The sequence below is a fragment of the Ursus arctos genome, unplaced genomic scaffold, assembly GCF_023065955.2.
Source record: "Ursus arctos isolate Adak ecotype North America unplaced genomic scaffold, UrsArc2.0 scaffold_2, whole genome shotgun sequence".
Lineage (NCBI taxonomy): Eukaryota > Metazoa > Chordata > Mammalia > Carnivora > Ursidae > Ursus > Ursus arctos.
In genome coordinates, this window is record NW_026622874.1 from 61,214,000 (window position 1) to 61,238,433 (window position 24,434).

The following is a 24,434-nucleotide window of genomic DNA, read 5'->3' on the forward strand; positions in this document are numbered from 1 at the left end:
TTTTTCATAAAGAAATGCAACTTTATTATTTTCAAGTACATAGGTAGTACGTCAGACTAAGGTCTTACAAAAGGTCACCAAGTAAAGGTCTTGCAAATGTTTCTTGAACAAACACTTGAGGACAGATGGTGATTAGCCCATGTACGTGCTACTTCTACGAAGATATTCCTAAAGTGCTTCAAAAGTATTGGTTTAGGTAGACTAAATACGCCATCCCTAGCCATGTGGTTTATGCTTTTAATTTGCTAAACAAATGCCGTTTTTTTATTGATTGTGCAAAGATAAGCTTTTTCCACAGTCGACAAATCTGAAATTAATCAGGCCCAAAGTAATATGGTTTCCCATTTAGTTTTCCGAGCCCAAAGCAATGACTCACTTATTTCAAGGTACTTCTGATAAAGTAAAGTTCCAGTGTAAGGAAGTGAGAGCCCGCGGGAGGTCCTTAGCGGGCCTCCTTCCTTTCTGCCTTAGGTCTCCTGGGTTCCTTAGGTGGCGCTCTCACTTGGCCCATCTGGGTGTCTCTCTGCAGGAACTTCCCAACGCCTTCTCGGCCGGGCTTAAAGAAGGGGCAGAACTGCCTGCAGAGCAAGGCTGTTAGGTGGGGAGCGGGTAAGGGAAGGCAAAGAACCCCCGGAGGAACCCGAAACCAACTCCCCGTCTTGGAAATCGGGGCAGGGGGACGATCTCCAAGGTGAAGGGCATTTGCCTGGGAGGAAGGGCCCTCCTAACGTTCACGCTCTCGTTGTCCAGAGGCTCCGAACATGCTCCTGACCTAAGCTGATTCCTCATGTCCCTGCGCTACGGGAAGGGTCCGGGAATTTTCTCCACCCTGGTTCTAGCTGATGGCCAGGCAATTCCCAGAATGACTCAGGTTCATATGGTTGGGCACGACGGGAAGGGGGTGGTGGCAGGGGCAGGGAATGAACTGGCAGCTGTCCCTCTGGGAACAAGATGGGACTTCTGAGGACTTAGCATTCTGGAGAGGGGGGTGTCACCATGCACAAGGGACTGAGAGCCCTGGGGCCTCATGGCCCAGAGGACACAAAGCAGGGTCGGTGGGGGCTGCATGCTACAGGGGTGGGGGGTCCCAGCGGAGCTCCTGGATAGCTCTGGCTGGCCTTTGCTGCTACTCTGATGACATTTGAATTTGGTCTGCTGCAGGAAGGTGAAAAAGGGCAGGACTCAGGGCTGGAGACCACACATCAGCTGTCCTGTCCTTGGCACTCTCCTCCCCGGCTCCCTTTGCTGTGTCTGTCCTCGGCTTCCCACCCCCCTGCCCTCTCTCCTCTAGAGGTTCCTAACCAGCCTTGCCTGGATATCAGGCTGGTTGCCTGGAAGCTTCTGCAACCAGCTTCCCTTTCTGGCCCCACACCTGGCACTCACCAGGAGGAACTGTTCTGATCCTGAGGGGGAGCAGGAGGCAGAGTCAGGCAGGAAGCAAAAGAGGGGTGGGGTGGACAGTGGGGTAAGGCCAGAGAGATGAAGGGACATGGGTGATCTGAGACCGTCCCCTCCCGGTTGAGACAGGTCCCTGCCTTTGGGTGTTCATCTGTTCTAGTGGGAGGTGGGTGTGCAGGGGCAGACAGTGGAGGCGGGAGGTGGCTGGGGTAACCCTCAGTTTCTTGGAAAAAGTGAACAACAGGATGGAGGAGGGGGCAGGATCTGGGAAGGACCCTAATATGTGGTGTCTAATCCGATAGTTCATAGTTGGGTCTGCAAGGCAATCACTCCGACCTTATTTACCCACTCCCCCCAACTTAGCCTGCTGAGTGGCCTCACTGTCCCTCCCCGAACCCTCCCCCAGCACCCCCTAGTCTTCTCCGCATCACCATTCCCGCAAGGCCTCCAGGTGCCCGGCCCCGAGCCTGGTCCTTCCTGGGACAGCTCAGTAGTACGTCTCCTTCTCCACCCAGCCTGTGGGAGAGATGGGGGGGGGGGGGCACAGCGTGAGCTCACGGGGCGGGGCGGGGGGACAGAGATCCGTCCCCGCAGACTGGGGGCTTGCGGCCATGTGAGCAGCACAGGCCCGGTGTAGGGGCCCAGGGAAGTCCCGAGGAGGGCAAAATCAGGGTGAGAGGGAGGGGAGGCAGTCAGGGAGCTGGGGCCACGGGTTAGGGGAACTAGCACAGGACTCAAAGGGGCACCTGCGGTGGCTGTGCCGAGACATTGACAGCTCATGAGTTTTCAGAAGTCCGAATACGGATTTTATGTGAAAGGCCCCAAGTTTTAGTTATTGGGCCAGTTACAAAACACAGCCACGCAATAAAGGGCGGACCAAACCCAACAATGTCTATGGGCCGTATTTGGCTTGTAGGCCATCCGTTTTCAACTTCCAGTAAGGTGTCAAAAATGCTTGTTTTGGAAAAAAAAACACACAAAAACTTGGTCGTTGCCCAGGACTCAGGAGACCGGGGTTCTAGACCGAGCCCTGCTGTTCTTGCTTCATGACCCCAAGCAGACAAATTCACCTCTGCGCCTCTCCGTTTCTGTAAATGCGGAGGGACTAGGTGACCTGGGCCCTCCCGATTCTCTGTTCTGTGATCCGGGTGGGAGGAGGGGCCCGAGCACCCCCTGAATGCTAGGGGTCCCAGGTCTGTGGGGAAGAGGCAGGGTCAGGGCTCCTAGGACCTGGGGCCCCGGATCTGGGGGCACGAGGAGAAGGAGCAAGGAGCCGCAGTAGGAATGGTTTGGGTGTGGAGCCCCAGGGGACGGCCAGCAGTGGGGCGCACTGGTGGGGTGTGGGGGGGGCGGGGTGCTCACCGCCGGGGTACCGCCGCAGGATGAGCTTCCGGACCTCGTCATAGATGAAGATGAGGAGGCTGTAGGGAAAGGCGCAGAACCACCAGGTGACCCTGCACCAAACAGAAACGGACAGGTGTCACGTAAGGAGGATCTGAAGACGGAACCTGGGGCCTAGCGGGGCCCTGAGAACAACACACTCACTTGAGCGGGTACATGCGGAGGGCCACGCCCATGCCCGGGCAGTAGGACAGGAAGGCCGCCAGCGCCGTCTCCTCCAGCAGCCCGAAAATCAGAATCTTGTTCCTGGAAAGGCAAAGAAAGGAGGGTAGGTGGTGTCGAAAAGGGGGGGTGGGGGGGAGATCCAGGGAGACCCCTGGTGGTGGTAGGGGCAGAGGCACCGAGACATGCCCTGGGACGGTTATAGACACCGTCCTCCATCTTCACACACCCTCTTCTGCCGCACACAACCAAAGCAGATTTTCTTTACTTTTTCTGCTTACTGACCTCACCTCCAATCGTTGCCTATAACACACACATTCAACCATTATATAAATGTTTCTAATGTGTTGGCTGATGTGCTCTCTGCTGCTGTGGTCAACACACACTTCCTTCCCGAGTCGTGGGGCTGCCCTCACCCAGCGTGCGGTCTTGCTATGGCTCCCCGCAGGTGGTCTGTGTCAGTCCGTGTCGTCTGCCCTGCAAGGTGCTCTGAGAGCCCGTGAGTGTCCTACACATTCTCAGTGTCTCCCTGGCCCTGGTAGTTGCTGGTTGTAGATATTCAATAAAGAGGAGAATGTTTGTAAAGCACTTAGCAAAGAGGAAGCTGTCCACTCCCTGGAAAGTAAATGCTGGATGTGTGTCCAAGACTTCAGAACAGGAAAGCAGGACAGAGTAAGGTTCTGAGAGCAGTTTCTGGAGCCAGACAGCAGAGTCTAGTCGCAGCCCTGCCACTTACTAGCTTTTGGTTGTAAGCAATGTTTCCGCACCTCTCTGAGCCTCGGTCTTTCCCTGTGAGGTGGAGATATTACCCGTATGACATGGGGTTGTTGGGAGTAGAATGGGAGATGAAGCGTGGAAAGTGCTGGAATGTGCAACGTGCTCGGTCGAATTATTACTCAACCTGTTACAACCTCACACACTGCCTGTCTTCATGGCTTAGGCCAGTAGTTCCCTTCCACTCACTAAAGGATCCGTCCTATTCTTTGATAAAGACCCCATTTTAACGGATTATTGTCTCTTCGGCTATATTGGTTAGTAAGTAATGAGTATCATTTCCCCATTTAAAATTGGAAATAGACTCCTTCCAACCAGAGCCGCATGCTAGCGCGCGATCGCGGTCCTTCCCGCCGATGGTTCTGCCTCCGAGAAACACTTCAGTAAGCCGAGCGGCCCTCTGGTACGCGGCTCATTTCTGTAAAGCTTTGGAACCTGGCGAACAGCATCTCTGAGGCTCCCCGCTGGGGCAGCAGCTGGCCAGTGGCTGCTGGCGTTATCAGGACCCCTCTCCCTTTCCACGGGCCTCTCTCGGAGGCTGGAGTCAGCCAGCAATAGTGATGCGCCGGCACTAACCACCGTCCGCGCTGCGGTCACGGAGCCATCGCCGAGCACCGACCCGGGCCAGACCCTGCCAGGCGAGCCGCCCGTGCAGCCGCCAGGAGCTTGGGTGCTAGAGGCAGACCTGGAGGAGCCTTACAGCTGACTGACCTCAGGTGCCTCATGTAACCTTTTTTGGGGTCTCTGGTCTGTAAGAGGAAAGTAGCACCTACCTCGTGGAGCTATCGTGAGTTTAAACGGCTGTTTGACTCACAGCGTGATGACTGGCACGTGGTCACTCACACTCTAAGAAGACAGGAGCCTGCCCCAGCAGCTCCCAGCCCCCACGGGGATAACGCACCGCCCTGCGGGTGGGGGGAGGCTAGAAACGAGAACTACCTACACACGGGGGGAGGGGGGAGAACAGGGCACCCACACTTCGGGCTCAGCAGAGGGTGGGGTGGGTGTTGTGGGAGTGTGAGGTGGCCGAGGGAAGGAAGGAGAGAGGATCGAAGAGAAGAGGGGAGGGAAGAGGGAAAAAGGGGAGAGGTGTGGAAGATGAAAAGGAAGGAAGAGAGAAGGAAACCTTCAAGCAGTAGATTAGAAGCAAAATTAAAACTCGTCAGGAATGGTGCTGCGACCCCTTCCTCCTCAGACACCTATTTCAGACGCCGGCCGGGCAGGTGCAATCGGATGCTCCCTCCTCCCCAGATGTGGGCGCAGGGCGAGGGGGCCCGTGTGGGGGTTGCGGGGCCCCACAAGCACTCTCTGCTGGGGGTCTGGGGGCTGCTCACTTCATGCCTTGTTGGAAGACCGAGTTGCGTCGGGTCTTGCAGATGATGAGGTCAGCCCACTGCACGACCACGATGCTGGCGAAGAAGGCCGTGTGGCAGGTGAACTCCACCACCTTGCGCTGCTCATAGGTCTGGGGGCCGACGGGGCAGCGTGAGAGGGAGGGGAGGGGCAGGGGGCAGCGTGCTGGGGGCACTCGTCAAACGGCTGGCACGGGGCACCCTTAGCCCCCAGCCCCAGTTGGCCCCCCTGGGTGCTCCTGCAGGCGCCGAGCCCACCCCCTTGGGCCCGTGCGTCCACCCTAGAGGCCCCACGCACCCACTCCTGCCCGTAGCTGTCCTCCAGATCGTTCATGGACCGGTCGTCCCAGTCCAGGCGGATTCCCAGCAGCCGCGATGGCAGGAAACCGTTCTCTGCCAGGATGACGAAGTAGGTGAAGAAGCCGCCCAGCGCCTGGATCATTCCTGTGGGCAGAGGGCGAGAGGCCGGCCCTGGGTTGGGGAGCTGCCTCCTGGCCAGGATTTCACCAGGGCTCATCCCCCAACAGCTGGGCAGAGACCTCTCTTGGGGTCCCCCGAGCCCCAGGGCCCCGCCGCACCGATCTGTCCGTAGGCCATGCTGATGAGCCTCTCATTCACCAGCTTGTCCGTCTGTGGGTTCCTCGGCTGCCGCTTCATGATGTCACTCTCCGCGGCCTCGTAGGCCAAGGAGATGGCGGGGACCTATGTGTGGGGTGGGGGGAGGGCAGTGGAAGGGAGCCGACAGGTGCAGGGCACAGTCAGCGGGGAGGAATCTCTGATGCATTCCAGTGCACATTACTAACACCCTATTATGGCCCAGGTCTCAGGCTTCAGTTCCTTCAACCACCGCAGCCTGGCCAGCCGCCCTGCATGCCTCTCCTTCCCCGGCTGCCCACCTCCAGCCCCTGTGTGCCACTCTGACCCCCGGCCTCACCATGTCCGTGCCCAGGTCGATGCAGAGGATGGTCACGGTACCCAGAGGCAGGGGGATGTTGGCAATGATGAAAAGCAGGAAGGGGGTGATCTCGGGGATGTTGCTGGTCAGGGTGTACGCGATGGATTTCTTCAGGTTGTCAAAGATGAGGCGGCCTGGGGGAGGTTCAGGGGCATCAGGGAGATGGGAAGCCCCCCTCCCCAGCCCAAGCCCCTGGAGCGTGGCTGCCCGCGGTGCCCAGAGAGGGAGACTCTGTGTTCGAGGGAAGCCAAAGCGGACTGCCGTGCCTGGGATCCTGAGTTGGCTCTGCGTTGGGGTAGAGGCCCAGGAAGCAGAGCGTGGGCGTCACCTGTCCTGGGTGCCACCCCGGCCACATGGCCCCTCACCCTCCTCCACGCCCGTGACGATGGAGGCGAAGTTGTCGTCCAGGAGGATCATGTCGGCCGCCTGCTTCGACACGTCGGAGCCCGAGATGCCCATGGCGATGCCGATGTCGGCCTTCTTCAGAGCGGGGGAGTCGTTCACGCCATCCCCGGTCACCGCCACGATGGCCCCCTGGACGAAGACACAGCCAGAGTGGAGCAGGAAGCCTGTCCAGGCCCAGTGCGCCCGCCCGGCCCTGCGCGCCCGCTCACCTGCCTCTGGCAGCCCTCCACGATGATGAGCTTCTGCTGCGGGGACGTCCGCGCGAACACGATCTCCGTGTGGTTCTTCAGGATCTCGTCCAGCTGCTCCGATGTCATGTCCTTCAGGTCCGAGCCGTGCACCACGCACGCCTTGGCTTCTCTGCACAGTGGGGGCGGAGGCAGCTGATTCCCTGCCGCCCACCAGCCCCGCCGCCTCTGCCCCCACCGCTGGGCCGCAGGGTCCCCTGGACTGTGGTCCTCCTCGCCCTCTCTCCGTGGCCTGTCTGTCCCCTCTCTCTCTTTGAGGAAGTGAGCCGACATCCTCACCCAGCGGGGTCGTTGCTAGGCAACGTGCTAGCTTTCTTACACACACCTCACCCCCATAGCCACCTTGCAGTGTACATGGTTCCCTAAATTTGTAATTGAGAGAACTGAGACTCAGGACCGTTCTGGGACATCTGGACACACTCAGGACTGAGGAGCTGGCTGCTGAGGAGTCATGGTAAGGCCTGCAAAGGTCCCAGAGGAGCTATCCAAAATCCCCCCCAGGGCCCTGGAGCATTCTGTGGGACAGGACGGGCTGATCGGGGACGGGGTCCCGTGGAGGCCTCACCTGGGGTTGACCTGGCTGACAGGAATGTTGAGCCGGGCCGCAATGTCCTCCACCGTCTCGTTGCCTTCTGATATAATGCCCACACCTTTGGCGATGGCCTTGGCTGTGATGGGGTGGTCCCCGGTCACCATGATTACCTGGCAGCAAGGAGAAAAGAGAAAAGAAAAGCAGTACGAACACCCCCTCCCAATCCATTCCTTTCCCGAAGTCAGAGAAAGCCAGACCACCAGATGGTGGGACTGGTAGATCCCAGCCAAAGTGGTAGAACCGTGTGCATGTGTGTGTGTGTGTTTGTGCGTGTGTGTTTGAGTGGGTGACAAGTTACACTTTGGGGATCAGAGATACTTTGCTTCAGTGGAGGAAAGCCTCCACGACGAGTAACAAATTAACAAGGGCGTCTTGGAAGAGGGTCCTCAGAGACTGGATTTCATGGGCTCTGAGGCTGTCTGAGCTGCAGGGACCCCTCACTAACCAACGAGGGATGAAGGCTTAGAAAGGGCCCATGACTCAAGGTTACTGGAGCCAGGAGTAGGATACGGTTTTCTTAGTGTCCACTCTGGTTGCTGCGGGCCGTCCAGCGGGACAGAGTAGGGATGAAGGGGACACCCCCCACCCCCGCCCAGCCTTCACCACCTGATTAGCTGCCTCTGATACCCCTTCTTCACGTGGGCAGAAGGTGATTCTTACAGAATGGATGGAGTTTGGTGGGGAGGGTGGTGGCCATCGGAGAGGTGGGTTACACGGCCGTCTGTCATGAGCGTGGCTGGGTCAGAGCCAGAGCAAAAGCATTTGCACCTGTGGGTCTGTGGGCAAATCTCACAGATACTGAGGAGCAAGCCCCTTCAAGGCCCACTCCCTTCTCTTCCACCGCCACCACCCCACTGAACTGCCCCCCGAAGGCCACAAGGGGCCCCCAACTGAAGACAAAAGCATCTTTGCAGTCCTCATCCTGCTTGACCCCTCTTTGCACTTGGCACCGTCCACCACCCCCTCCTTGAAACCTGGCCCCACTTGGTCTGCATGGACCCCATTATTCCCGGTTCCCCTCCCTGCTTCTTCCCACTCTTTCCTGCCTCCTCCGGGTTGGCCGCCAGGTGGAAGGGGCGACTGTGGAGTCGGATGGTGGACCTAAGCCTGAGCACCGGCTCTCCCCAGCTGTAGCAACTCAGACCAGCCACAGCCCCAGGAGGGGACGAGCCTCACCTTCCAAGATGGTCGTAAGGAGTAAATGGCACTAGGGGACGCTCAGTAAACTGAGCTGTGACTTTCCCCTCTCTCCTTCCCTGGCTCCTCTCTCTCTACTTGCCCCAAGACTGGTGGCCCCGGCTTCATGCTGGTCCCCTCCCTGATCCCGGTTCACTAGTGGGTCTTGAACTGCACTCGTGCTGACGAGCCTCACTCTCCGGTCCTGACCCTCTGTCCTGGGCTCTAAGCTTCGACCAGCTTCCCCTGGGATGTCTCTCCCTGCGTGTCCAACAGATGCTTCCAGCTGAAGGTCAAAGCTGAGCTCATCGTGCACTCCCACCACCCCGCCAAGCCGGCCCTCTGCCCCCAGCTCGACACTGTTCTCTCTGTGCGTTCCGTCCCTTTGTCCCTGCATCTCCCTCACTGACTGTGTCCAGCTTGGTCACCATGTTCTCAAAGTGTTTCTCAGATGCGACTCCTCGCCTCCATCCCTTTGTCGCCACCCTGGAGCAGGTCCTCAACCCTTGCCTGGACTATCGCTTCAGACTCTCTCCCTGCTTCCTTGCCTCCAGTTCTTCTCCAGATCCAGGCCCTTCTCCACCCAGGTGGCCTCCTGAAAGCTGGCTCTGCCCCCAGAGAGCCACAGGATGAAGCCCAAGTCAGGCATGTAGGCAAAGCCCTTCCAGTTGGCCCTGGCCCAATGTCCCAGTCTCCATCCCCAGTGCTGCCGAGCCACCCCCCACACACACCTGCACCCCACGTGCCGTCTCACCATGTCAGGACATGCATCGTCCCTGACCTTGACAGCCTTCCTCTCCCTGCCTTACAAAACACTCTGGCCTTCGAGGCCCAGATCAAATATCACGTGCTCTGTAGAACGCTGTCTGGTCTCTGAGGCAGAATTAACTGCTCCCTGCTCTGACTTCCCTGGGGGTTCTGTCCCCAGGCCTCCGTGATAGTTCTGACCGTGGCAAGAGGCAGCCTGACGGGCAGGAGCACGGGTTTCCAGACAGCGGACCATGCTTCACATACCTGATCCACCCCGTCCTGGCAGGTTTATTTTGGGAAAGCGACTTACCCACTCTGAGTCTCACTCAGCTGGTTTTATTTTTAAATGGGGTGATGACGCCTACCTCAGAGACAGAGCGATTGGGATTGAGAAATCCCTTGCATACACACGTCTAGACACAAGTGCTTCGGTGTGATACTTAGGAAATGGCAGACGGCCTTTTCCTAATCCCGGCTCTACCACTTATGACCCTGTGACTTTGTGCCTCAGTTTCCCTCTTCTGTTAAAAGGGAAAACACCGGTGCTTGCTCGTCAGATTGTGGAGAGATGGCATGAGCTCACACAGCCTAAGTGCTGAGCATAGGGCCTGACTGCTACAACTGGCTGTTTGTGTTACGAGAGCGTCTGGCCCGTAGCAGGTGCTCACGACCCCTGCTATCACATCGTTCCGGGAGTCAGTGTAGGGCCACTTGTTTCCCTGAGAGCCCGTGGGCCCCGGAGGCCAGGCACCACGTCTCCTTCTTCTTACTGTCCTGGTGTGGGGAGCGAGCGGGTGCAGATCAGGGCTTGCTCACCCCACCCCCAGTGGTGGAGAGAGTGGGCACTAGTCGGGAAGGCAGGACAACCAGATCTCCAAGACACAAGTGCCAGGTGGGCTCGGATCAGGCTAGAATGAGTGGGGGAGAGGACGGGCCTGGTTGCCAACAGAAAGGGACCAGGGCGAGAGCTCCAGGCAGGGCTGACCTTTCCTTACAGAGGAAGGCGGCTGCGAGGGGCCTGGGCGTCCCCAAGGCAGCAGCCCCTGCCCTCCCTCCACCTTTGGCGGTTGGGAGGGGAGGGTGGGGAAGAGGTGAGGCCCGTACCTTGATGCCGGCGCTGCGGCACTTGCCCACGGCGTCCGGCACAGCAGCCCGGGGAGGGTCGATCATGGACATGAGCCCCACGAAGCAGAGCTTCTCCGTGGGAAAGTTCAGCTCGTCTGTGTCAAACCTGAAGCCCCGGGGAAACTTCCCAGAGGGCAGATTCAGTTGACAAAACCCTGACGTGGGCAGGAGGGAAGAGTGAGCCCAGCTCGGTGGCTGCCTGGGTGCCCCCCACGCCCCTGCCCTGGGGCAGCCCCTGAGGCCCAGAGACCCTCCTCGGCCCCGCCCCCGCCTCTCACCCAGCACGCGCTCCCCCAGCCCGCCCAGCTCCATGTAGGCGTTCTGGAAGGCGTCTTGCATCTCCTTGTCCAGAGGGATCTCCTTGCCCTGCACCAAGATGGTGGAGCACCGGTCCAGGATGCGCTCCGGGGCCCCCTTCATCACCAGCACGTGGCTCTGGGGGCTGTCTTCTCGCTCGTGGATGGACAGCTGGAGAGAAGACAGGCGGTTACGGAGGGGGCCTGCCGAGGAGGCCTCCCCTGATGCACTAACCCCCCACCCATCCACTACCACGGACAGGGGGAGAGCCTGTGTGTGCGAAGGGGAGTGTGGGCCTCGTAGTCCCAGCCCTATAACCTGAGAGTCACCTGCCCATAGGACATTCATTCACTTCACAAATATGTCCCAAGGTCAGTTAAGACAGGCACCGTGGGGGCCAGGTGGCTCTCATGCCAGCACCCCACCACTGGGCTGGCCTCAGCACGCTCGCACAGGACATGGCGGGGCTGCGTTCTTGGCGTTTAACAGATGTCTGCAGCCTGGGGGATACCCTGGGGACATTTCAGAGTGTGGTTCACCCCCACAGCTGGAAGGCATGGGGGGCTGAGGCTGGAGTCGGGAAGGCAACGGGATATAGTGAGGAATGGAGATCTGGAAGTTCAGGGGTTCCTTGTGCCCAGACACGTAGTCCCCCAGTTTTCCTGGGGGACGAGGCAGGGCAAGTGGCATGGCCCTCAGATGCCCCCACTGCTTCTAGGTTTTGTGCGCCCCCTTCATTTCGGCCCCTTCCCCTGCTCCTGTCCCAGCACCCCAACCAGACCTGGTACTTGTTGGTGGAATTGAAAGGGATCTCTGCCACCTTGGGGTTTCTGTCCCTCATCTTCCTCACGGAGCCGCAGGACAGCTCAATGCACTTGAGCAGAGCTGACTCCGAGGCGTCGCCGGCTGTGTCCCGCTGCCGGAGGAGAATTCAGTGTCCACCCTGGACCAGGGAGGGGGGCACCGAAGCCCCCAAGGCTGCCAGGGGGTGCAGGAGGGGGAGCTGGGCACCGGCAAGGCGGGCAGGCCATGGAGGCGCCGCTGACCCCCTACCTTAGACACAGAGATGTTCTCCTGCCCGGCCTTGAAGACAGCGCGGTTGCAGAGACCAGCGATCCGAGACAAGGCCGTCCACGTGGGGGATCGTTTGTCAAAAGTGGCCCCTGGGAGGCAGTGGGGGAGAACCAGGAGCATGGCTCCCCGTTAGAGCCCCGTCTACTCCCACAGTCTCCACCGTGCCGGGGCCCCGGACATCCTCCAGCCCCTCGCCCCCTTGGCGTGCCCAGTCACCAGACTGATCCTCAGTGGTGTCGGCTTCGTGGATCTGGTTGTCAAACCACATGTGGGCGACGGTCATGCGGTTCTGGGTGAGGGTGCCCGTCTTGTCGGAGCAGATGGTGGAGGTGGAGCCCAGCGTCTCCACTGCCTCCAGATTCTTCACCAGGCAGTTCTTCCGGGCCATGCGCTTGGCCGTCAGGGTCAGACACACCTGGTCGAGAGAGGGGAGTAGGAAGTTCTAAGCCTGGAGCCGGAAGTGCCCGTGACCCCACCCCGGACCAGGGCTCTACCCTGCCTTCCTTGATCCCAGTCTGCAAACACCGAGGGGGACCTACGCGTGGGCAGGGAATGTGCTCGATTTCAGACACGTCGAACTGAGATCATGGGTGTGTATTTAAGTGAAAAGTCCCACGTGGAATTGAAGACACGTGGCCAGAGCTCTAGAGCGGGCCAGCATAGACTGAGTGGAGGGGTATGCGAGTCGCTCACCCAGAACAGGCCTGACACTGGGGGGAGACGGGCTCACTCCAGGGTGTGGGGGAGAGCAGAGCATGAGGCCCGCGAATCGGGGTCGGCGGAGGAGGAGACCCCGCAGGGGACGGAGGACAGCCAGAATTGTGACATGTCACAGTAATGGACGGAGGAGAGAATTCTAGGAGGGTGGACAGCAGTATCTGTTTCTACAGCGGAGTTAAGGAAGGGGGCTGAGAAAAGGTCACTGGGTTTGCCACTTAGTCATCGGTGACCTTTGAGGGAGGCTTTGCAGAGGGTTGGCCGGGACGAGCTGCAGACTGCAGCGGAGGGGTGAGAAGGGCGGCGGGGACGAGCTCCGGCGGAGAAGCTGCGAGCCGAGGCGCAGCCCTACCTGAGATGTCTCAGGCTCGAACTCTGAGCCGTGTATTAAAGGAGAGTCTGACAGGTGATTTTAGGGGCTGGAAGGGAACAAATTGCTGAGATACAATAAGGCTCGATTGCCTTTGAGGAAAGGGTAGCAAGACCTCCCCTGGTCGCCCCTCGGCCTGACCCACTCACGGTGACAGTGGCCAGCAGCCCCTCAGGCACATTGGCCACAATGATGCCGATGAGGAAGATGACGGCCTCCAGCCAGCTGTAGCCCAGGATGAGGGAGAGCACGAAGAAAGAGACCCCCAGGAACACGGCCACCCCTGTGATCAGCTGGATGAAGTGCTCGATCTCCATGGCGATGGGCGTCCGCCCCACCTCCAGGCCCGAGGCCAGGGTGGCTATGCGGCCCATCACCGTCCGGTCACCTGTGGCTATCACGATGCCCCTGGCCGTGCCTGCAACACAGAGGGGAAGCCTACTTCTTGGAAAAGGAAAACCGCCATGGAGGAAATGAGCCTCAGACTGGGGTCCTGGGGTCGCCCTCCCGAGATCCGACCTCACCCGGCTGGCTCCCCCTGCACAGACGTCCAGTCCTAGACCCGGGCAACCACAACTCGTGTCCCCTTAGGCTTGGGCCTGAGGAGGGACACCTTGCAAATGAGCTCAGAGTTCAAATCGAGGAGATGCGAGCAATGGGATACAAGAACTGCCTGAGCAGCTCAGTAAAATCAGTCTCCCGCTGGTTAGGGACCCAGAGTATCTCACGTTACGGATTTTCCATGGCCGACTTAAGATTTTCTTTCTCCGCGTTGGGCCTGAGACCCCACAGAATAAGCCAGGCAATTGCCGAGCCTCATGCAGCCACGCGGGGCACGTGGAAGTGCGGGATGAGGGAAAGAGCACGGGGGTGGGAGCCCGCCGAAGCTGGGTTTGCACCCTCGTTGGGTTCCCCCCGCCCCAGATCGCTTTCATCCCGAAACGAGAGAGCGCTGCGATAGACCTGACTGGCACCCGGCGCGTAGCAGGTGCTCGACAAATGTCGGTTCCATTCATTTCTTCTCCTTTCTCCAAAGACAATTTCAGAGAAAGCAACGCGAGTATTTCACTAGGCATTTTTACCAATTGTGGGAAATGTAGAGCAAATTTCAGAATCTCAGTACATTAAAAATTTAAGATATCTCATGTGTGCTGATTTTCATTGTAATTCAAACTTGCTAAAGGAGAGGAACCTGGGTGGCTCAGTCAGTTGAGCGTCTGACTCTTGGTTTCCGCTCAGGTCATGATCTTGGGGTCATGGGTTCGAGCCCCGGGTTGGACTCCATGCTCAGTGCAGTGTCTACTTGAGAGTCTCTCTCTCCTTCTCTCTCTGCCTCTCCACTCCCCACATGCTCTCTCTCTAAAGTAAATAAATAAATCTTTAAAAAAATGCTCATAGAGACAATATACACCAAGGACAAATGAGAATCAGGAAGGGAGAGGCGTGGGTGGGGCACGTGGCCTCCTCCGGCCCCGTTCCAAGCCCGAGGTTTAGCCAGACCTCCCTTCCCACCAGCTCTCGCCATCCATCCCTCTCGAGGAGGCACGGCCACAGAGGGCATGGATTTCGGGTGGGCTTGGTCTCCTGCCCCTATGTGGTGGCCCTTGCTCATCTCCAGAACCCAGAACAGAGGTGGGGTGCACTGGGCAGGCTGAAGGGGGGCCCCCGTGTTCACCTGGCCGGAGTCTTCCCCACCTGGTCGCTGGTGAAAGCAAGGGTGGGACAGGGAAGCGACAAGTCCCAGCATCAGGAGAAATGGAAGGAATCGGTCAGACCAATGACTTCTAGGAGTCACGGCTGATTTGGGGCATGCGTGTGTTCGTGTCTGTGTGCCTGTGTTGTGTGTTTTGTGTAGTGTGTGCGTGTGTGTGTGTGTGTGTGTGTATGGAGGTCTTGGCCCAGTATCCGCAGGCTTTGGGATCTGCTCAGTCCCAGTGTAGACAGAACACAGATCCTCCCGGGGGGAGGTAACTTCTGCAGAGTCAGGGCCCCTGGTCCCTCAGTCCCCTCCCCCCACTTGGGCAGGACGTCTGATGAGTAAGCACGAGCAGCCCCCAGTCCTGCCTGGGGATTCGGGATTTAGACTCTTCCCCGTGTCGGGGCCCAGGTGCGGCGCTCCCCCCCAGCCGGCTGCTCACCTTCCACACAGTTGGTGGAGAAGAAGCAGATGTTGCGGGTCTCCAGGGGGTTCTCGTGGGTGAACTCGGGGGAGCGGGTCTGGGGCTCCGACTCGCCCGTGAGGGATGAGTTATCCACCTGAGGAGAAAGCAGGTGTGTGGTCGGCAGATGGGCAGACACAGTCGTCTCCCGGCTCCGGCCTCACTCCACCTCCATGACACGCGGGACAGAAGGACACTTGTGCTCATCACATATTTATAGCAGCACTCGGCTGTTGTCCCTGTCTGGTTTGGAACCCTGGCTCTCACTGACCTCTTACGTGGCCTTGGGCTTGTGACTTAACCAACAAAACCACCATTGACTCATCTGTAAATGGGGACTGGAAGGGGCGTCTCTGCATTATACAGCTCCCGGGGGGCTCTAACTCGAGAGCCTAAGAAAATGGCGCCATCTGGGGTCACGCTTGGCGCTGTCTGTGGCCACATACGGTGGCTGCACGACGACGCTAGCGCAGAGGGACGTTAGACAGCTACGTGGATGCATAAAGGGCATGTGACACAGGATGACCCCCACTACGCGATTGCCGTCCAGTGGCTCCCATGGCATAGCCCAGCACAGACCGAGGAGACCGTCCGTGAACACTCCATGGGAGACCAAGCGGGGCCGGGCGCGTGGGGACAGGCGTTGACACGGGCCCCTCCCGGCTGCCCTGGCATCGCCCCCTCACCTTGCAGCCGTGAGAAGAGATGATGCGGAGGTCCGCAGGCACGCGGTCCCCACCCTTCACCTCCACCAGGTCTCCCACCACAACCTCCTCCGCGTTGATCTGCATCTTCTCTCCTTCCCGCACCACAAGGGCTTGCTGGGGGCGGGAGGGGGACGGGCATCTCGCGAAGGGCTCCTCCCTCTGCCGCTATCCTCGCTGCTGGCCTCCCCCCGCCAACCCTCCAGGAGGATGCCCGTGGACCCCAGGCAATACAAGCAGGCCCTGGCGCGGAGAGCGGGAGGGTCGTTTGTGCCCACGCCTCCGTCTCAGAGCGCAAGGAGCTCGGGAGGAGGAGCTGGACTCCCCCAGAAGCCTTGTGCCCCGGCCCGGAGCCCCGGCCGGCTGTGTACCTGAGGCACCATGTTCTTGAAGGAATCCATGATCTTGGAGCTCTTGGCCTCCTGATAGTAGGAGAAGCAGCCGGTGACGATGACCACCGCTGCCAGCACCACGCCCAGATAGAGCTGGTAAGGAGAAAGGTTTGAGGCACCGGCCCTTCTCCCAACCCTGGAGGGGCCTCTGCCCCTCAGATGGGCATTTGATGACTTTGTCTGTGACTGGGAGTGACAATGGCAGAGGAGACCCCTTACCCCCAGCCCCCCGAGTTTCCTGAGAAAGGGAAGGGCAGGGGAAATCGCAGGGAGTTCCCAGGACTAGGACTTCTCCTGGGGGTGAAGCCCCACAGATCCAGACAAGCCCACTTAGCTGTGCAGGAACAGGAAGGGTCTGTCTCATTCGAGAACTTGTGTGTGTGTGTGTGTGTGTTGGGAGGCGTTCAGAGATAGACAGAGAAGTGTCATCCCTTTACAGCCGAGGGGACTGTGGGACGGTGCCATGAGGCTCTTGCTCCCTGCCCCCAACTGTCCTGGGCTCTGGGGTTGGAGGACAGAGCCACGGGCCGGCGCAGGGTCCGGCGTGCCCGCTCACGTTGTCGTTGGATGGTTCGTCCTCCATGGCAGCCTGGATGCCATAGGCCAGGAAGCAGAGGATGGCCCCGATCCACAGCAGGATGGAGAAGCCCCCGAAGAGCTGGCGACAGAACTTGACCCACTCGGGGGTTGTCGGGGGCGGGGTGAGGGCATTGGGTCCATCCCGAGCCAGAATGTCCTGGGCCCGCTGGTTGGTGAGGCCCTGAGAGAGGCGGGGAGAGGAGTGTGAGCGCGTCTCCGGAGTCGTCCGCTCCGCACTGCTTCCCGCCAGCTCCTCGCAGGGGAACAATATCCATCTGGAGAGGAAAATCCCACCTGGTAGGAGGGGGCGGGGGATCATGGAGAGAGCTACACGGAGGAGATGGCATTTGCAATGGAAGCCTGGAAGCCTGAGGAAAAGTCAGAATGTGGCCCCCCTCTGGTCCTCCTTGGGTTGAGGTACCGGTGGGTGAGGGCCACGGTGTCTCCCCCACTGGCAGCCTGGAGAAGGCCCCTGGGGAGACACTCCCCTCTTCAGCAAGAATTCGAGAGAGGCCAACACGACTGACCATAGTGTCACACGGCTTTGGAAACCGGCTGTCACCTTTCCCAGAGAGCCTGGCCTGGGCGTGGCTCCCATGTCCCCGTGCAGCCCTCACGTCGCTGTAGAGCCACACTCCGCCTGGCACATGGGAACCCTGGGCCACGTTCTTCTCTAGACTTTGAGCTCCTCGAGGGCAGAGGTCACTTAATTATCTTCCATCTGCCCACTCATTCATTTAAGACATGTGTTTCAAATGCCTATTACAAACTGGGCTCTGTTATCAGCTCTGGGGATCCAAGAGGAGGACAAGACCCACGAAGTCCCTGCCTCGTGGAGTTTATGACCCAGTGAGTGACACCCGATAAGTAGACATCACCGCCAGATCATTAAGAAAACAGAGTAGGTGAAGGAATGAGGAGCCGAGAATTTTCAAAGGGAAGTCAGGGAGGGCCTGCAGGAGGAGGTGTGCTCCCACTAAGGTGTTCCTTGATACTTTATTTTTCAGTTGATGGGCTTGGTAACCTGACCGTGCCACTTCCTGTTTCTGTGCTGTTGGAAGCTCGTCCCCCTGCAGGAGGCTCCTTGCTGTAGCGGACAGGTGGACAATACCGACGTCACAGGTCTTGTGAGGGTCAGGGGAGTGTACGTAAAGCACCCATCACAGCACAGCGCGCACAGTGGGGCTACTGTGAGAGCACTGGGGGGGGGGTTACGTCACCGCTTTGCGGGGGTCACTTCCCTGAGATATGTGTCACCGGAGCTGCCTGGGGCAGCAGAAACGGTCTGCCTGGAGACCCCCCGGGCCTGGCTTCCAGGCACACAGGAAACGAGTTACTAACTATGAAGCAGGGGATCTGACTTCTAGTCCTGACACGGCCCCGCCACTCACCTTGGAGAGGTCCACTTGGTACTTGCGGCCCAGCTCATCCAAGGACAGCTTGTGGTCATCCTGGGGAGGGAAGTCAAGTTACTCTGGGGCAGGAGGCTGGGTGCTGCGTCTAGAATGCGTGGGAGGGCAGAGGGGCACGGGGTTGAGGCAAGGGGCACGGGAGGGGTGGCATGGCTTCTCCGAGTGCGCCAGGCTGGCTGGGCACCCCGTTGCCAAGACCCGCTGGGCAGGCTGTGGCCCTCACCATGGCCACCTCCTTCTTCAGCTCATCCAGCTCCTTCTCTTTCTGCTTCTTCTTGCCGCCCCCATTCTCCGCAGTGGTGGCTGCAGGTGAGTACTCACGGCCGGCCTGCAGGGGAAGAGCCCGGAGAGTCAGGGAGGCCAGAGACCGGAGCCTCTATTCCCACTGGACAGGCCTGGAGGGCAGGTACTGGGCTGGGGCTGGTGGCTGCAAGGGCAGTGATGGTCCCAGGGGAGGGGAAGAAAGGGTGGAGGGCGGAGGGGACCCCAGGCTCTCAGTTTGCAAACTAGTTGCAGGGCCACGGGCTCTATGTTGGAATTTCAGGGAAGACCAAAGGGCTCAGGACTCAGGACTCAGGACCCCACTCTTGGCTCTTTACTGTTGGGCTTCTGCTAAGATTTCGTTTGTTGAGAAAACCCTGTAGCTAAATACTAAACGGAACAGAAACTTTAAAAACCATCATCCTATGCTATTTAGAATTCTGGAAGGCGGTGGCCAGGGTTGGGGGCCGGCATGAGGAAGAAGCACCTGTAGGAGGGGCTTTGTCCCAACACCAGGGCCACTTAGGGAGGGGTAGGGACAGAGGGGAATTTGGGGGAGGCAGAGTGTTTGGGGAGTCGGGGCTCAGGGCAGGGAAGGAGGTGGAGGAGTTTGGGGAGGCGAGGGGCAGGTGGTGGGGCTGGAAATGGGACGTGCAGGGCTGATGGGCTGAGAGAAGCCCGTGGCTGGAGGGTCAGAACGAGTCCAAGAAGTCGGGACGCGAAGTGTGCCGCCATCCTAATCCTTCCAGTCAGCCAGCTGGCCCACTGCTGGCCGAGGGGGATTTTCACAACTTGAGGCCCCAAGGCACAACTGGGTAAGAAGGGAACTGGGCTCCATTTGTCCAAAATATAAAAATATGTCTCTGAGAATACTAAAATGCGTGTATTCTCGGGTCCTGGCGTTCCTGGGAACTCCGGCGAAATCAGGCCAACATTTTCCCTGGAGCCTCATGAGGGCCTGCGATCCCCTTCCTCTTCGCAGCCTGTGGTCTCCTCACCACCGCCAGGCTGCCAGGGGCCACAGGAACCTCTGGGGAACAGGGTGGGAAATTGCTCCTTCCACGGGGTGGGGGTGGGGCTGGTTGGGGTGCTAGGGGAGGAGGGGTTGGGGAGGGCCTGGGGGGGCCACGAAACTGCCTTCTCACTCCCTCTCCGCCCCCCACACCCCTCAGGGCGTCATGTCCTTGTCAGCGACTGGCTGGATTTCTGTCCCTAAGGCCGAGTGGGACTTTCAGGAGCAAGCTTCTCTACACTGTGGTATAATTCATTTTTTCATAAAGACTGGACACCTGGGGGTGCCTGGCTGGTGCTGTCCATTAAGTGTTTGACTCTCGCTTTCCGCTCAGGTCGTGATCTCAGGGTCATGAGATCGAGCCCCACCTGGGGGCACGGAGTCTGCTTAAGACTCTCCCTCTGCCGCTCCCCCCTAAAATCAATAAATAAATCTTAAAAAAAAAAAAAAGACTGGACACCTGGATGGGATCTACCGGCAATGTATTTGTCCTTTTTTACAGGGTAGTGTGCATTTTTTAAAACTAGACTTTTCTTTTAAAGACAGTTTTAGGCTCACAGCAAAATTGAACGGAAGGTACAGAGAGTTCTCATATGCCCCCTGGCCCCATATGTCATCCCCACTGTCACCATCCCCCCGGAGTGGGGCATTTGCTGCGGCCATGAACCTGCACCAAACACTGTGATTACCCAAGGTCCGTGGCCGCCAGGCCGTCTGCCCGGTGGTGGTGTCCACGCCATGGGCTTGGGCAAACGCACACTGACTTGTGTCTGTTACAGCACCGTCCTGGTGGCTTTGCTGCCATAAAAATGTGTGCTCTGGGGTGATGCACTCTTTCCCCATCACAGAGTCAGGCACGATGGCAGGAATATGGCAGCTGCCCTCATCCCATGAGATCATGAGTCCAGCACCGGGAGAGGGGGCAGTCAGACCAGTGAGATCAGGAACAGGGTGGGGGCTCAGTGAGAGGTGGACACCCTTGTCCCCTAGACACTAAACCTTACATTTGTTTCCCTTGGGAGCACCCATGAATCAAGTATACCTTTGGTGTCCTAAAGTGTGATCCTCTCGGGGAGACTGAAGCAGCCCAACAGAAGGAGGGGGGGAGGGGCTCATGGGAAGTTCTCCGTCTCCCTCTCCAGGAGACCTACACAGGCTCATTTGATCGAATGGATTGACATGCTTTGGGTTCACCAACTCTCTCCTTGGGGGAACAGAACTAAGGAATGGGTGAAAAGCCGCAAAGGGACCAGAGGCAAGAAATCAGGCCAGAGCGGCTTCAAGGTGACCTTCCTGTGCTTCAGGGACAGAAACGGGGCCCAGGCATACACCGGGCAGGGGGCGGGGTGGGGGTGGCCAGCTAGGGCTGGGGCAGAGAAACAGAGGCCAGAGAATTTCTGTACATTTTGACATGAAATAAAGTTTGCGGAAATGAGAATCAAATTGCCAGCCCATGAGCTGGGGGCATGTTACACCGTGGCCAACTGTTTCACGCAGCATCCCCTCCCCTGAGCGCCCACCCTGTTCTCCCCAAAGCAGGAGCAGAGCTTGGGACACACTGCCCCTTCCCCCTCCTGTCCTGGCAAGGATCTCAAGCTCTCCAGCCAGGAGCCTGCGGAGATTTGGGGCCAGCGGGCTGCCCAGGCAAGAAAGAAAGAGAGGAAGCAAGGACCCCCCCCACCGCTGCCCCCCCAACCACGAGTCCCCCTCTCCGGGTCTTGAATGCTGAAGGAGAACAGAGAGTTCTTTCTGAGAGAGCCAGAGGCTGGGACAGAGTGGGGGCAGCTGGAAATCAGCCACGCTCTCCCCACTGCAGCCTCGTGGTGGCAGCTGGAGCGGGTTGGGCTCCCTCCCACCAGTGCCGTCCCTTCCCCCAGCTCCCACGCTGCCCTTCACGGCCACAGGGTGCAGGGTGACAGTTAGGCCTGGCTTTGTAGTGCAGATGTAGGGGAAAGAGACAGAGGGGGAATGAACCCTAGCAGGGGTGCGGCGGGGGGGGCTGCTTTCCCTTTCCAGGGTTCTCCTGGTAGGTTGAACTCCAAGCTTCAGCCCTAAGACCCCCTCTGTCCCCCAGCTTCTCCATCCAAGCAGAACCAGATCCACTCCCCAACCTGTCATTGCTTGCACACAGCTACTGGGGTGAAGGTCAGGGGGCTTCAGGGCTGCTGGGGGAGAAGCAGAGACTCAGGCAGCTGCGGCCCCTCAAAAAGGTAAAGGTCAAATTGCTTCTCAGGCAGGACCTCAGGAGCTGGGCCTCCCCGGTTCTAAGGTGGAGCAAGGGAAAGGACGACCTCCCCGTTCTCTGAACTCAGGGTGGGGGAATGGCGGGTAGCCTGACCTCTCCTCTGAGGCCCACAGAGCAGAAGGAGAGATGTCAGGGTTCAGCTGAGGGTCCTAAGATGGCCCATCTTCCCATGGGTGTACTTTTTCCTTCGTGAAGCCCACACGCAGACCCTCACTCATTTGCGCAGTGAACCCGGGCTCACCCATGCTTGGAGGTCTGTACGCTCCCAAATTTGCCTGCCGAGACACACACAGGTGCTCGCCCAGGAATCTCTGTATCAGCTCCGGCCTATGGAGAACACGTGTGTCGCAGGCACATGTATACACACACACACACACACACACACACACACACGCACGCACACACACGCCGGTTCTATTTATAGCTTCTACCCCAGCGCAGGAACCCTGGCGTCCAAGCTCGGAGTTTTCCCAGCTGCTAAACACAGGGCAATAACATGTCCCTGCCTGACCCCTTCCTGGGCCCAGAAGCTCCCCCACAGCTCCCCACAGACACCCCCTTTCCTCAGCACCCTCCCGTCGCTCCCCAGACATTCCACAAAAGGAAAGCAGCCAGGCACAGTGTGTAAGGGATTGGGTGACTTTTCTCCATATGGAAATTTCATTTCCAAGAATTCGGAGCCCTGTCCCTGCCCTCCACCCCCCCTCACTCCACGGTTGTTAATCTTCCCCCTGGCATTCCCAGGGCTGCAGAATGCTTCGGGCAGGGGTGGGCTGAGGGGGTGCAGGCAGCCTCTGGGAAAGTGCTCGCAGCCCAGGGCCACGGAGGATGGCAGTGCGGCCAGGGCGTTGGGAGAGGAGCTGGGCTGGGGCTGGGGGGCACATTGCTCTTCTGCCCCACAGCCCTCCCGGCTGCTGGCACTCAGGGACCTGAGAGCCAGTGTCGGAACCGCTTGGTGACTTGGGAGCCATGCCCCCTGGCCTCTCCAACCTCAAACAGGACCCCCATCTTCTCGGACTGGGACTGCCAGAGGAACAGCTATTTCTGGGGGGTGGCACAGGCGGGGAGCACTAACAGTGCCAAGCTCCCTTCGGCTGGAACGCTTGGAGGTGCGTGAGGGAGGGTAGGGTCTGTCTAGGATGTGGGAGACACAGGGATAGAGATGCGGGGTAGGGTGGAGGGCTGTGGGGCTCATCCTGGGGAGTGGGGAAGCGGAGTGCGCGTGGGCACCTGAGTGGACCTGTGGACCCAGCACGCATTTGTAGCTGGGAGACTATCAGTCCAAGTTCACGCGGCCCCATAGCCTGGCTTCTCTCTGCCCCTCCTTACACACCCCTCCCCACCCCATCCTTCTCTCCCCCAGCCTCCCTCACCCTCCAGAGAGCCCTCCTCCACCTTACAGAGTGACCCCTCTCTTGGGGATACTCACCCCACGGCCCATCTTGGGGCAGAGTGGCTGAGGGAACCTAGACTGGACAGGTCACCGGGAGGACCCCCAGCCCACACCTCTGGTCTGGGATGGCCAGAGACCCCGGCAAACAGACAGAGCCGGCAGCGAGCAACAGGGTAGCTTTAAATAGGTCCCTCTCCCCCTCTCCCCCCCGCCTTCCCCTCCTCGGGAAAGAAACGTTTGTTGAAACAGGATCCCTGAGGACTCCTCCCCTCCCGCCCCTTAAGCAACAGGCGGGTGGACCATGGACAGTCCATTTGTCCTGCTGTGTGCTCCGCTCGGCTCCCCCCATCCTCCCCTGGCCTGTGACAGCCACGACTGAGAGAGTCGAGCAGCAAGTCTGGGGCTGGAACTGTGCCCCTTGGGGACAGGCAAAGAGGGGACAGTCCCCACAGCATCCCGGGATGATAGAGGCCACGTGGTCCCACTCTTTCTCTTGTTTTCCTGATGGGGAAACTGAGGCCCAGGGAGACAAACAACTTGAGTGGACAAAACAGAACCAGGGCTCCTGTCTCCCCACCTCCCGAGAAAGAAGCAGAGACTGCTCCCTCTATGTAGAGGTTGTGGGGACATGGAAACCGGGAAAAGCAGTCAGCCTTGGAACCCAGTGTCGCCCCTTGTATAGCAGGCTCCCCAGAGGGGCCCTGGTGAGAGCTAACCGTGGCTCAGGAGACAGCATGAAGCCTGGAGAGGGAGGGGGGAAGCGTCTCCTCAAGCCCTCCAGGTGAAGCCTTTCCTACGTTTGAGAACATGACTCCCGGGGGGCCAGGGAGGCAGCTGGGGGAGGGACAGGCAAGCAGCGGGGACAGCCCTGGAGCCAGCCCGGCAGACATCCGTGCTAACAGCTCTGCTCGTGTTCACCCCTTGTTACCGAGTGGACACCCCGCTCCCTTACTCTGTGTTGGGGAGCCTTAGGCTGGATCCATGCCTGTGGTTGGCCGGTGCGTGGGAGGAAGCCGGAGAGTGGAAAACGCAGAAATTCTCAGAGGGATATGGGGGTCAACATCATAGCAGGTGCCAGGCCCGGGAGCCAGAAAGGGGGCGGTTGCCTCCTTCTTCCAGTGGTGAAGGGAAGGCTAATCTGCAGCACGAAGGCCTGAGGTTAGACCGAAGAGATGCTGGTCCGAGGTTAGATCGAAGAGACTCCTCTCTGCAGTGTAGCAGGGGAGAAGCTGGAAGAAGTCCCTGGGAGTGGGGAGGGGGCCTGGGGCTGGAAGGGGCATCTGTAACGTTATACCAACTGGAAACAGGGGGAGAGACGAGTTGCAACAGGACCACTTAATAAAAGAGCCGAAGCGTGAGGGGCAAAGAGGGCAAGGGAAGACCAGCAGGGGCAGAGAGAGAAGAAAACCTCCTGCCCACCCCCCCCAAATCGGACAGGATTCTCCTGGAGTGTCCCCATTTCCCTGGGCACAGAGATGGAG

The 24,434-nt window shown here is 59.1% G+C and overlaps 1 protein-coding gene across 1 annotated transcript; it reads right to left on the reverse strand.

The window, feature by feature from the left end:
• Window positions 1-23,241, reverse strand: LOC113246737 (sodium/potassium-transporting ATPase subunit alpha-2). The gene is made up of 23 exons (XM_026487422.4): window positions 22,990-23,241; window positions 18,266-18,370; window positions 18,022-18,081; window positions 16,608-16,811; window positions 16,031-16,144; window positions 15,642-15,776; window positions 14,935-15,052; window positions 12,946-13,214; window positions 11,926-12,124; window positions 11,689-11,798; window positions 11,417-11,551; window positions 10,617-10,806; window positions 10,318-10,493; window positions 7,261-7,397; window positions 6,657-6,807; window positions 6,408-6,576; window positions 6,022-6,176; window positions 5,666-5,789; window positions 5,386-5,531; window positions 5,070-5,200; window positions 2,944-3,045; window positions 2,761-2,852; window positions 1-1,914 (listed from the first exon to the last, which is right to left on the reverse strand). Exons 1-23 carry the CDS (start codon window positions 22,999-23,001, stop codon window positions 1,886-1,888), a joined length of 3,063 nt encoding a protein of 1,020 aa, XP_026343207.1. The 5' UTR covers window positions 23,002-23,241; the 3' UTR covers window positions 1-1,885.
• Between the last annotated feature and the right edge of the window lie 1,193 nt (window positions 23,242-24,434).

What these genes read in the sequence shown, in the direction of transcription:
- LOC113246737 (XM_026487422.4), bottom strand. An exon ending in AGAACATCTCTGTGTCTAAG is followed by an intron (nt 11,552 to 11,688) that starts GTAGGGGGTCAG and finishes CTCCTCCGGCAG; the next exon opens with CGGGACACAGCCGGCGACGC. An exon ending in CATGGCCTACGGACAGATCG is followed by an intron (nt 5,532 to 5,665) that starts GTGCGGCGGGGC and finishes CTCTGCCCACAG; the next exon opens with GAATGATCCAGGCGCTGGGC.